General features: G+C 49.7%; 1 protein-coding gene across 2 annotated transcripts in view; it reads right to left on the bottom strand.

Annotated features, from left to right (window-relative positions):
• LOC114589324 (gamma-aminobutyric acid receptor subunit alpha-3-like) overlaps positions 1 to 11,771 on the bottom strand; it is a 50,193-nt gene extending 38,422 nt beyond the window's left edge. Inside the window, exons 1-2 of one of the 2 annotated variants that reach the window (XM_028715628.2) lie at positions 11,533 to 11,771; positions 1,112 to 1,242 (exon numbers count right to left, since the gene is read on the bottom strand). In XM_028715628.2, the coding sequence (XP_028571461.1) occupies positions 1,112 to 1,200 (89 nt within the window). In that variant the 5' untranslated portion in view covers positions 1,201 to 1,242; positions 11,533 to 11,771. Of the gene's footprint in view, positions 1 to 1,111; positions 1,243 to 10,226; positions 10,738 to 11,532 lie in introns of those variants that run through there. The other variant, XM_028715627.2, reaches the window with a different exon arrangement.
• Positions 11,772 to 13,713: the final 1,942 nt, after the last annotated feature.

The raw sequence follows: 13,713 nt of genomic DNA, 5'->3' as shown, positions 1-13,713 counted from the left end.
GTGCTACCATCTTCATGAAGGCACCGGTAGCATGGGAACACTGTTTAATCATTTTATTTAATATATAAGTGGTTTACTAGAAAAATGAAAAGCAGCAATAAAAACAGTTTAAAACATTTAAAGATATTTAAAATTAGCAGTAAAAAAATATTTTAAAAGGTCAACATCTACATGCTTTAAGCAGATGCTGAAGAGAGCACAGAGAAGGTGTCCAATGCATTGAGTTGGAGGTGCTGGTGTGTGCGCTGTTTTTTTGTTTTGTTTTTTTGGTTTTGGTTTTTTTGCTGAATGAGATACAAAGCTAAAATTCTTGTGAATGAGGTACCATACAGTCTTCTCTGACCTGGCACCATCCAGGGGTCCATGATGGCTGGGGCTGTTGGCAGCTGGAAGACATCAGGTTGGGGGTGGGGAAGACTGTTGTCCTAGGCACTCTAGGCCAGAACTACCACTCCTCAAAGGGTCTCCCAATGTCATCACTTAGACAGGAATAGAAAGCTTCTGCCTCCCCCTTAAAAGGAGGGGGGAGGGGAGGGAAGTCAGGTAAACACTCTCTGGGGAGGTCTCCCAAAATGGGAGGAAAGGGGCACTTGCAACTCCAGGTGATTCAAACCACTGCTCTCTGTCTCTATGGTTGCCAGCTGCTTTTTGTTTGCTCCTTGGAGCTTTCCAGGTACCTGGTTAGTCAGTTGCCTGCAGCTGCCTGCTGTGTATGCAGGATTCCACTTTGGACCCTGGCACTTCAACTGCCTCTGGAAAAGTCCTCACCATTCTGGCATGGGGAAGATCACCTTGGCAAATTACTCAGATCAACCATTCTCTAGCACAGTCAGGAGAAAAGCTGGCATGGAGAGTGGCTGTGTGGGGCAAAATGGGATTATTGTTAGATGCCTTTGCTGCAGGTCCAAGCTGGGGATTTTCCTGGTTCCAAAGAGCCATGACCAAGTCTTAGAGAGACAGAAGGTGAAACCTAACCAGGGTCCCAAAGCCTGCCTTACAGCCTCCCTCACTGCAATTGGGTGTTGCAGGTACAGTGAGGGAGAAGGAGCCCCAGACCCTTCCTCACTCCCTCTGCACTATATAATAAAATCCCAGCCTCTTGCCACCTTACCCTTCTGCAGGGAGAGCATAAACCAGCAGCAGAATGCCAAGGCTAGTCACACAGAGCGGAGGTATGGCCCAGACCCTTGTCAATGCCATCACTTCAGGGTGCAGCAATGCTAGCCAGCAGAACGTCCACACCTGCCAAGGAGGAAGAGAAAAGAAAATGGTCAAGGGGACCAGCCACTCTCTTTGATGATGGAGGCATTGGGTGCACAAAGGCCAGCTTGTGGTGAAAGTCCCTGAGGTGCTTTATGGGCCTCTGACTAAACAGCTGATAGCTGCAGCAGGCTCAGAACATCAAGGGGAAAGGAAAGCACCAAGAGGTGATGGACCCAACTGGGGCTTAGCCTAGCCAAGCTAGTTTCACCATGGCCACCTGTGGTAGGAAGTGTGGCTTACTAATCTCAGCCAACTGGAGCCTCTGTAGAAAACGTGCCTGCCTTTTTTGGTCTAGATTAGGAAATGAAAGAGGTCTTTCCTTAAACAATATCTGTGACATCTCATCCTACAAAATGACATGACTCAGGCATCTCAGTAACCACAGAGGTTTTGAAATGCCACACAAGCAAATGCATGTATTTATAAGAGCAAAGGCCACATCTCATCAGGACGATGATCCCACTACTTCTAGCACACTGTCACTGCATTCTCCCAGTAGGAGTCTGCATAACATGCACAGCCCAAGTGGTGAGTGCACACCGAAGCTCCTCACAACCAGGCAAATTCTGGCCCTTCCTTTCCTTGTGAGATCATTTCAGTCAAGGGCTCACAGTCAGTGGCTCTAGTCCATTTCTGCTGTTGCTCTCCTGGTCAGTGAAAATAGTCAGCATGCCATATGAGAAGATATGTGGTTTTCCTGGTAGTAGTGACAGCAACCACTATGAGGAAGGAACAAAGGTGAGAGAGGGAGGGATCTGGGCTGCCATGGTAGATGGTCACAGTTTGGTTTTGGTAAGAAGTGTTTAGTTTTGGTAAGAAGTGAGAGCCAGTGTGGTGTAGTGGTTAAGAGTGGGAGACTCGTAATCTGGGGAACCGGGTTCGCTTCCCCGCTCCTCCACATGCAGCTGCTGGGTGACCTTGGGCTAGTCACACTTCTGTGAAGTCTCTCAGCCCCACTCACCTCACAGAGTGTTTGTTGTAGGGGAGGAAGGGAAAGGAGAATGTTAGCCGCTTTGAGACTCCTGAAGGGGAGTGAAAGGCGGGATATCAAATCCAAACTCTTCTTCTTCTTCTTCTTTTTGGAGATTTTTATTTCCTGTGTGTGTGAACATGCAGCTGGTGAAAAGGCCACAATTCATATTGTGCTGGTAAACATTTTGCTACTGGGCTGCACCAGGCCATGTGGCATGACTTTGCCATATACTGCAGCATTTGCAAGACTGCTTTGCCCAGGGGTCGGGGGGCACTTGTCCATTTCTCCCCAATAGAGGAAATCCACCACCACCACCATCATAAAAAGAGGACATAAATGTGCAGATGCAAATTTAGAAATATTTCATTACTGTAATTTAAATAGAAATTCAATACATCCAGGGAACTGTGTGACTGCTCAGTCTGTGGTCTATGTGTTCCCAATCAACTGGCACTATGGAATCAATCTGCAGTTTCTGCCTGCATCTGTCTGTGGTGATGAATGAGGGCAGTGGGATGTGCAGTTGCTGTGTGGAATAGGGCAAGTGGGGAGGAAAGTGAGGGAGAAGCTGCTGGGTGAGGTGCAAAGTGGAAGACAAGTTGTGAAGGTTTTGATGGACTGAACCAACTGAAATGGGGGGGGGAGTGGGAGCAGAAGTAGGATAATGTGACTAGTAAATTATGAATGCAACCTTCCAATAGTAAATTAACCAGCTAAAGTATTTGATGGGGACCAGTATTAATGGATAGAAGCACACTGGTAAGACTGAGACTAAACATCAACACTTACTTTATTTTTTAAAACCATTTTAGCTCATTTGAATTTCTCCTTTAGGAAATATTGAGGAAGAAATTCCCTTCTACTAATGAGTAGTTCTTTTTAAAAATAAAATGAAGAGTAAGCTCTCTTTAAGTGCAGGGTGGTATTTTGGTTTGTAAAGCAGAGATCCAGCCAAGTTAAGCCTGTTTTGTGGGGTCTGCAAGCAAAATGTAGACAAGAACAGGGCTAGTAAACGAAGAGTTCTTGAACTCTTTGTGTGTGGTCACTTGCTTTGTATTTCCTTTGTATTTCCTTCTGCCTGTGAAGAGACTCTTTTTTTCCCACCATGCCTCTGAGCTGACCATACCTTTGGTTATCACTAAAGCAAAAAATTGGGATTTTTGTGCCTCATTTTTAAAATTTGCATTTTTAAAGTAATTAAGTTAATTTAAAATAACAATATGTTTGGTTAAGTTTTATTTTCTTTTGTTCGATGAATTTAAATATTGTCCTTTATGATTTAATGTCTGTGAGTATTCAACAAATATTCACCTTTTTAAATAAAATCCCCTGGGTACACACCATAATGAAATGTGTGTCTCAGGCTTGTGTCCAGCTAACCAACCTCCCTGAAACTCTTGCGGGTGCCAGTGAGACATTGTCTGTGTATAAATATCTAAAAGGCTACCTGCTTCCCTACAGACCCTCATGGGTGCTAAAACTGGCAGGGGAGTGGCCCTCTTGGTTCCTCCATTGCCGCCAGAAACTTGAGTTGTGTGTGTAGCCCAGAGATAGAGCCTTCTCTGCAGCAGCCCCTAAGTTGTGGAACTCCCTCCCCACAGAGGTGTATCTGGCAGCTTCATTGTACAGCTGTAGAGAGTGCTGCAGATGCATCTCTTAAACTCTGTCCGAAGCTTTGCTGCTGTTTTGTATGTTTGGGTTTTACAGTCATCCTCAATTATGCTTCCCTATCATCATCCCTCATTATATGCCTTGGGAACTTGTTGAAATACTGGGTATAAATCAAATACAGTAAATAAACTGCTTTTGTGGCATTTCGGTTGATCCCTTTGGGATTTTTTTTCTTTTTTCTTTTTTCTTTTGTGTGTGTGTGTGTGCAAAATTTTCAGTAAGCCGAACGTCAAACTATCCAAGCAGTGTCCCAAAAAAAGAGGAAGAGGATAATACATCATATGAAACAGCAGTGCATCATAAAAGCAAATTTTAGATGTATTCACAACACTGGTTGCAGGCAGATTAACAACAATAAACTAGTAAAGCCTGTGTTTCACTATGCCCCCCCCCCCCGCACATGTCCCATTAGAGAGCCCTTGCAAATCTGTGGCAATACGAAAACATAGTTCTCTCTGTGCTCCACAATTCATTACTGAGATGGTTTGGGGATCAGCTGAACGGAGGCATTTGAGTTTGCCCAAACCAACATCAACACTGAGATCCTATAAGGGAAAGGACTGGGGAAATTAAATGTGGCCACTTTCTCCCACCCATCCACCCAAGCTCAATTGTTCTTAGGTGGAAGAAGTGATGTCCCTAAGCAAGAAGGACCAGCAGCTCCTCCCAAGACAAACTGGGGAAGCCATGACTGCTTTTTGGAAGAAGTAAAAGGGACAGAGTACGTCACCCATGATTGAGTGCACCCATATCACAGATGATGCCCTTAACTGGGACAGGTATATGAAAGACAAATGCTGTTCTTGTTTTTTAAGGAAATAAGCTGTGCTCCTTTTACTTTTTAAAAAATTCCCTTCTCTTTTCTGCCTTTCTTTTCTCTACTTGATTTCTCACTGTTACTCTCCTAAGGCACTCTTTAGAATGCCTATCTCTAAGGAGGTAATTTATACCAATTCACCATGTCTCATAACCTCGCACTAAAGTAAATGAACAACAAAAAAAGACAACCCCAGATTTTCTAAGCAACATTTTGAAATTCTCAGAATTTGGAAGCCCAGGTACACAGAGCTCATCTCCTGGGGAGTGGGGGTGGGGGGGGAAGGTATTACCAGTGGCATAGCGTGGGTTGTTAGCACCCGGGGCAAGGCAAGTAATTTGCGCCCCCTAACCCGTGGATTTGCGCCCCCTAACCCGTGGATTTGCGCCCCCTAACCTGTGGATTTGCCCTAACCCCAGATGTTGCGCCCGGTGCGGCCGGCCCCCCCTGCACCCCCCACGCTACGCCACTGGGTATCACTTCTGGTGATGGGTTAGGATGGGGTAGGGTGAGGGAGGGAGGGATAGACACCACTGGAAAGGCAATTTGGGGAATACTGGCATGCAAAGCTGCAGTATTCTTGACAGCATCAACACAGGAACATCCTCCACAAAGAATGTCACTCAGGACCGGCCCATTCAGAAGAGCATCAATAATGCAGGTCCCCAAGAACTTCAACACTTGTAGTTTATGCTGAGCCCTGAAAAGCCGTAGAACAAAATTTGGGGAATATGCTAAGAAATGCTAAATGCTGAGGAAGCTGAAATCATGCACCCAAGTGGATAATATTTGCACCCTATAATTTTGTGATTTCCCCACAAGTCCCAACCACTCCCCAGGGGTCAACTTTGGTAATATGGTACCCTGTACAAGGCCAAGATTTAACACACACATCCAACTTTCCTGTATCCTTCCCAAAGCTGGGCAAACGTTAACTATGCTTTGGGAAGGATAAAGGAGGACTCTAGGACCCTGTCAGAGCCCTCACACCTCCTTCCCAAAGTAAGTGCTTACAAGGCTTTGGGAAGGAGGCAAGAAGGTGCCCTCTCTGTTCGGCACCTTGTGTGTGAGGAACCAGCCATGCTGCCCTAAATCCGCCTCTGCATCCCCCCTGAATATTAAACAACCCCACACTATTAGTGCCTTTTCTTGTCTTAACAGACCTACAAATCTAGTTAGTTGAGCCAGATGCAAAGCTGTATCAAGAGGTGATGAATTGCAAAGGCTCATCATCACACTTCAAGGGAATCTGTAAGGCGAGCTGGGGAGGAGCAGAGCTTTCCTCCAAGCCCACCAAGGTCCAGCTTTCCTTCAGCAGGAGCACCTGTAGTGGGAAGATTATGAGGCTGCCCTCTTTATTCCTTTCTCAGCCTCTCTAGTAGGAAATGAGATTTGGAGGGAGTAGCATTACCTGGAATTTGTGACAAGTGAATGCAAAAGAGCACAAAACGAGCCCTGCTGCACAAGGCCACCTAGTCCAGCATCCTGTTCTCCCAGTGGACACCCATGAGAAACCCTCAAACAGGACCCAAGCCCAGAAGCATGACTGCCTCTGATGGTGGAGGCAGAGCAGAGCCATCATGGCTAGCAGCCAATGACAGCTTTATGTTCCAAGAAAAGTGAGTTTTGGTACTCATGGTAATTAGTCTTAATAGCCACATGATCAGGGGAAGGAGGGCTTTGTCTGACTCAGGAATCCAACTGAGTGAGGTCCCCCAGTTTATTCCCATTACGTGCTACCTTGGCAAACACAATTAGATGAATGAGTTTACTTCTGTTTGGGGATAATGCAGACCTCTGACTATGTGGGTGCATTTAGCAGATGCTGTTTGTCATACAACCAAGTAAGAAATATGACAACAGTTCTTTTTTCCTATGCTTCCTCACTCTTACATATTTCAGTTTGTTTTAGTTTTGGACCAAGCAGAACAAGAAGAGCCAGATATTGGACCATCGTGCTATCCTTAAAGTCTTTGAGATGATGTGCCTATTGACTCTATACGTAGAAAGTGGTGGCTGGTATGGTGGAAGGCAAGGAGACCAACCACAGGTAGAGCCAGAGCCAATGGCAGGCAGAGTCAACTAAGGGTTTGTCCACACTTCATCTTCTCATGCTGCTTTCTCCCCAAGGAAAACTGCTCTGGAGCAAACAGAAATCTGGGTTTCCCCATGATTGCCATTTGTTCTATCACTAAAGAGTGGGTTTTCCCTTGGAAAGCAGTGGGGGAAAGGGGAAAACAGCTCATACTCATGCTTTCTGGGCATGGGAAAAGCAGAAGTGTAGACAAGTCCTAAATCTAGTTTCGTTCCCATTTTCCTCCTCCCTGCTGAGTTCTACAAGGGTAACGCTGAGACAGAGGAGAAGGTGGAAGAGGAGGTGTCATCCTCTGGACTGGAAGGTTAACTGAGACTAGTGAGGCAGTGCCCTATCTGCCCTAATGGAGCCGCCCCCACTGCAGTTGCTGGTGGTGACCAAGCAGTCTGCAGCTTCCCTTCCCTTGCCACAGATCCCAAGGGATGTTCCACACAAGGATTAAAGAGCATCCAGCAACTGGATATATCCCTGGCCTTCTGGCACTTAAAGTCACCCATGAGCAGAAATGGAAATAGATCAGAACCATCTGGCTTTGTTACATCTTGCATCCAGCTCAAAAACATCTCTTGAAAGGTAGCAACTGTATCTATGCTGAAGCCACCATGCACCTTGAAATCTTTTCATCGCATCAAGCATAGAATCCGGTCCCAAAAATAAAAGCAGGCAAGGCGCATTGTGACTCTAATGCCTTTAGTGGGAATTGGATGCCCAAACAGAGCCTTTATCTGGTGACACATGCCTGAAGGTGAGGCCGATGTGCAAGCCAGAGGCTGAGCAAACAGCATTTTCACCAAACAAAAATAAGACACCAGTGTGTGTCCTTTTCTTCCTCCAGGAGAGGACATTGATTCCCAGCCAAGTCAGTGGATCAATCTCCACCTGGGCCCACTGACAGCAAAGCAACAGCAACTCTGCACAGGTCCCAGAGTGCAACTGCTAGTCCAGGACACCAGGGGGTTGGGTGGGGGAGCAAGCACAGGCCAGCCAGACTCACAACCCCTGCCATTGAAGATAAGCAGCTCTGGCCAAAAACCACCCCACTCACCACCATGCTGCTGCGCACATAGCAGTCATAGTTCATGCTCACAGATAGTGCTGAGCTACCAGATGTTTTGCCCATCCCACCAGCCCCTCCATTTCTGCTCTTGACCGTCCTTCCTTAGGAAGGATGCTTAATGGAAGGGAAAGGGCACATGGTGGACTTGTGGGTAGTCCTGCCCCTCTTGCGGTTGGAACAGTAAAATAAGCAGGTCAGTTGGGTGGGGTGGTGGGGAGGGGAGGGGGAGCCATAGCCTCCAACTCCCCCACCTCTCCAACTCCAGGGGTCCTCTGCCAGCTCTGTGGGGGGCAGGGGGGTGAAGCACCTTCCCTGAAGCTGAACCAGGCAAGTGGGTGCTTGACAAGACAAGAAGCACCCCTTTGAACTGGGGCTCTGCTCTCGACTCTGATTCATTCCCCAGATGTGGGGGTTGTCCAGGAGCTCTTTTCCAGAAGAGCATTCGCTGATGCCCTGGAAATGGGGTTTGGCAGAGAGGCAAAAGAGGTGAGAGTGGCAGCGGTGGCAGCAACAGCTCTAATAAGAAAGCAAGCGAGGAGGAAAGTGGGCGTCTTCAGCAGCTGGCTTATTTACTATGCGGTCTCCGTCTGTGTGTATAATTATGCCAGGATTCAGTCTGTACATCGAACTACTTGTTGTAAACATTTGGCAGGGATATACCCACAGAGAGAGTAGGACGGGTTTTCTTGCTGGAGACACAGCAAAAGGATGAGGTTGAGGGGATTCAAGAGGACAGCCAGGGGCATGCAGGGTGGAATGGAGAGAGAGAGAGAGAGAGAGAGAGAGAGAGAGAGAGAGAGAAGCTGGCTCGGGAGGAAAAGAGCTGTGTGTGTGTGTGTGTGTGTGTGTGTGTGTGTGTGTTTATGTGTGTGAGAGAGAGTGAGTTGGATAAATGACTGAATGGGAAGGTAGGCAAAGGGAGCCAACACACAGCAATGGGAAGGTGAATAAAGGCAGCAGAAAGAGCAGCTTCAGGGAAGAAATGCATCAGCAGACAAAAAGCAGAAATCACTGGATGCAGCAAGAGCCGCCCACCCCCACCCCCACCCCCATGGCCAGGCCAGCCACAGTCCTCCAAGGCAGGTTGCTATTTTGTGTGCTCCTCAGTTGTAAGGAACAATCCTATGTACGCTACCCTCTGCAGGGAGGGGAAAGGTCATATCCTCCAGATGGATGGGCAGGCATTCTGGGTGGCCTGATGTGCCTGTGGTGGTCAATGGCAAGAGGGGAAGAGAAGAATGTGTCCTCTGCAAAGAACAGCAGCCTCATGCAAAGGCACAAAGTGAGAAGCAGTATGTTAGTGAGAGAGAGCACAGGCAGTCACACATGGGGGACCCCCCTACTATCCTATTTGTGATGATAAATCAAAGTCGTTGTACAAACTGATCACTTTCTGGCTAACCCCTTGCTTATTCCATCACCAAATAACACACCAGCAAGCCCCTGCTTTCTGAATCAGGTACTTCCTGGTACTATCTAAGGGCTAGCAGCCCGCACCAGCCCCACCACCCAGTGCCCATCTCTCCAAAGTCTGGACTCTCGGTAGACACACCACTGCTCTTGCTGTTCATTTGGCCCTGGAGCTGCCAGAGGACAGGGCAACTGAATCCTGGGTTGCTGGCTCATTCACCACACTGCCCATGGCAAAGCCAGAAGGGGCCTGGGACTTCCTGAGATTTGCACCTGCTTTGGAACTTCCATTGTGAAGGTACAGACCTTTGCCCAGGCATCCATGCAGAACCACTTGAAGTCACTAGGCTCTTCTGTGTTTGCTGCTGAATGCAAAGCCTCCAGAATCCTGATAAGAAAACTGAATGGAGCAAAATGCTGCTGGAAAGTTCATCTGTTTCTGCTCAGCCTTTTCCAGTTTGCTACTGGGGCAGCAGGAGCAACCTCAGCTGGCACACTTGAGAGCCCAGCCATCCAACTCTCTCATCAGTCACCTGTGTGAAGCTGTGAAGTCTGGGCTGCTGCTGGTGCTGTTCTCTACTCCATCCTGGGTGACCCGGAGCTATTTTTAATTCCCTTGGAACCTGTCTGTGCTAAAGCTTAAGGTCATGGGCACATTCATCCCAAGACTTTCACACACACCCCTTCCCGTCTCTCCCGCCCCCGCCCCCAAATGCAGCCTCCAGAGGCCTGGCTCTCTTGTCCCCCCCTCCCCCCCCACCTGCAGAGCTGCTGCTCCTTTCCTCTTCCACCCACTCTGCCTGTATCTTAACCAGCCTCGCCCACCCACCATCCCCTGCCCTTCAGCCTCTGCTCACCACAGCTCCCACCTATGGCTAAACCCTTCCTTCTCTGGCAGGGCGCAATGGTCCGGGGAGCCTGAGGCCCTCACAGTTCTCACCACAAATCTCAGCGGTCTCCAAATCCCAAGACAGGGAACGTTTCTGGACTGGGGAGGGGGCGGAAAGCGCCAGGGCAGGCGGTGGGCTCAGTGGCGTCATCCACTTCCTGCCTTTGCCTGTTCGGCGTAGCCCTCCAGAGTCGTCCTCCCTGCGAGGCGGCTCCTTCCTCCATGCAGCCCGGGGCTATACTGACTGAGAAGAACCGAGAAACACTCCCTCCCCGTCCTTTGCAGCAACACATTAATCAGCCGTACCCAGAGGGCTGTCCGGCTGGGGAGACGCAGAGCGTCCTGGAAGCTGCGGGCGGGCAGGCGAGGGGGTGGGCTCCACTCCTGGGCAATCCAGACAGTCCCCCTCACCAGCCAGCGGGCCTGCCTTTGGAATGAGGGGCGGGCGAGACCCACTGCATGCGTTCATCTCCTCCCTGGATAAGCCACTGCCGCCACAGTCAGCTTCCCGCCACCTGAGACAGAAGCGCCAGACGCTCGGGGGCGCAAAGGCAGGTCCACCGGGCCCTTGGAAAAAGCGTCAGCCAGGAAGATAAAGACGCGCCTCCCATTCAGGACCGTGGACAGCGCCGCGCCACACGCGCAGAGACCCTCCCAGTCTCCCTTGCAGAATTGGCGGGGCCCCTGCTTTTTGCTAGAAACCCTCAGCAGCTCGACCCCCAGACTAGCCGACGCGCGTAAATCCAAGGCTTGTAGCGCTACGCCTCATATGCCAACCAAGGAAAGGAACGGATAAAGCGGCTGCCGCGCGCCTTTGTCCTCTGGGCTAACTCGTTTTAGCAAAAGGCCGGCAATGTGCGTTTTGCAGGCTACGCTGGGGCCACGTCAAGCTCCAGAATATTTGCAGGGCCGCCCGCAGGAGCGGGTAAAGAGCCGGCCTTTGTGTGTCCCCCCGCGCCCCTGCCACACACAACCTCTCTTTCCCCGACCCCTCCCCAGTTCCCAGATTGATCTCCTCCTTTGCAACTTTGCTGGGCGTTTGCTGCTTGCGCTGCACAGCGGGAGAGCAGAGAGGGGCCGCAAGCCAGGATTCTGCTCGCCTTTTGGCTTCGGGACCGGGAGAGCCAGATAGTCACCGCACTCGAACGCTTCTCCCAGGGCCACCCCTTAGCTCTGCCGAGGAACCCACGAGCCCACTCCCACGCAGAGGAGGAGCAAATAAAGGCGCTCCCGCTCGGTGGCGAGGCTAGGAAGAGCTCCGACGGCTGCTTGCAAGCGGGTGGCTTATCCCCCGCGACCCTCGACACCAGCCCCATCCCAACCCCGAAGAGCAAACAGCCGATGGCCAGGTCCTTACCTCCTGCGGAGCTGCTGCTGGATACAGAAACCTACTGGGGCGGCACTGGCGGCTGCTCTCTCTCAGTCCTGCCTTTGCGCCCCCGAGAGTCTGGCGCTTCTGTCTCGGGTGACGAGGAGCAGACTGTGGCAGCGGCTGATCCAGCGGTGGACAGATCCAGAGGAGGAGATGAACGCATTTAAACCTTGGGTGTTTCGGCTGACGCGCGAACCTCGTGGTCTCTCCGTCTTCCAGAGGGTTGCAAGATCAGCCTTCTATCGCCACTCTCTGCTCGCTGTTACCCTGAGACTGACAATATGAAGGAAAGCAAGGCAGCCTCCTCCCTCCCCTCCTCCTCCTTGGAGGAGGGTTTAGCAATACTGTATCTCCCTCCCGTCTTCCCCAAAAGCAACAAACAGAAAAGGCGCATCAATGGCGCACCATCTACTGACTAGATGGTGAAGCATGGGGAGGGTCTTCTTTCCAACCGCTCTCTTTTCTGCCCACACCGCTAGAGGCAGGCGGCTAGCCTCATGGTGGGTACTGCATGGCCCACCTGGGACCTCCGTAGACGAGAGAGATCAGCAGGGGTGTCTGAGCCAGTCCTTCCAACAGGTTCCTTCACCGTTTCAGTGCCCACTGGTAGACCCTGAAGTGTCAGCCAGACCCCACAGACCACCTTATCTTCTATAAAGGAGAAGCCACTTGTTGCCCAAAGGCCTGGTGGATGGGGAAAATCTGCCTTGAACATGGGTGTGTGTGCAGAAGCAGGACAAATAGAAATGAATGCTATTAAAAGCAGGGCCAGATAGATGCAGGGTGTGGACTGATGAAAGAGCAATCAGTGGTGCAGGGAAGAGGGGAACTGCTGGAGGAGGCTGTGGACTGCCCTGGTGGGCAGTATCAGGGTGGCTGTGGCTGCAGTCTGTGAGAACATAAGAAGAGCCTGGCTGATGGATGAGGCTAAAGTTCTCACAGTGGTGCCCCCAAGGGAGGTCCACAAACTAGATCTGAGGGCAGCAGCCACTCTCTCCCCAAGATCCAAGCTAGAGCAAAAGCAGCAGCTTCCACTGGAAAGGCTGAGCTGACAGGAGGATACAATGCAAGGAAAGGCCAAGGCCTTCATCCAAATCAAACAGAGCAAGATTGTATACAGTGCTTTGTTGCCTAATCTCAAAAACAGCATTTTAGAGCTTGCTTCTCTCAAAACACTGGAACATGGACAACCAACAGAGGAGGGTAAAGTCAACAATAGTAGCCACCCAATATCAGTTGCCTGGGAGCAAGGTCAAGAGTAGGAGTGGAGAATTGTACTTATTTCCTCATAGGCTTCACACTGGGACACATGGCTGGCTAGTGTGAGGACTGGGTGCTGGATTTAAATGGACCCCCTTTGATCAGACTCATGGTTCTTCTTGTGTTCTTAAGGAGTTGTGAGAGCCAACCAAAGCTTCAGAGCTTATCATAGGCAGAGCTTGGCAACAGTCAGCACATTGTTAGATGACAATGTTTACATGGGTGGGAAGATGGCCCCATCAGCCATGTTTAACTCCAAACAGTGGAATTTCTAGAGAGAGGCTGCTAAATGTAAAAACAGAGCAGAAGCAGAAGGGAAAACATAAAAAGGCTGCACATAGGGGCTCACAGCAGCACCAAGTCGACCATGACATGCACTAAGGCTTCATCCACCCTAATTGCTCTTTCCTGAAATCAGCAAAACTTAATGGAACCTGAAATAAGGCAGCCTAAGAAATTTCAAATGACTTTGCTGTAAAGAGCAACAACTAAAAAAATCTTAACCATATCAGACACAGAAGATGTTGGGGGAATGAGGAAAGTGGACTTATGTTAATGCTGATACCTATGGGAAAGGAAGGTTCCCCTCTCCCGCCTCAGCTCCTTCCTCACAGAAGGAGCTGAGCCACACCTCAGTCATTTCTACATGGGTTTCCCACCTCAGCAGAACCAAAGCAGGGAGATGGCAAAGAACAAGGCATCAGCAAACTAGGCCGAGTTGGGTGCCTGGGTCACTGACATTTGTTCAAGAGTTGAGCCCTTAAAGAACTCAAAAGTGAAATACCACAGTCATAGAAATATCCAGTGCAGCATTAAAACCAGACTCTATCTTGGGTTCCTGGAGGATGATCAATAGGAGTCTTCCCAGGGTGTTTGGTTTGAGGACAGCATTGGGGTAACCAGCCT

Source organism: Podarcis muralis, chromosome Z (assembly GCF_964188315.1).
Source record: "Podarcis muralis chromosome Z, rPodMur119.hap1.1, whole genome shotgun sequence".
Lineage (NCBI taxonomy): Eukaryota > Metazoa > Chordata > Lepidosauria > Squamata > Lacertidae > Podarcis > Podarcis muralis.
This window is presented reverse-complemented; position numbering and strand designations above follow the sequence as displayed.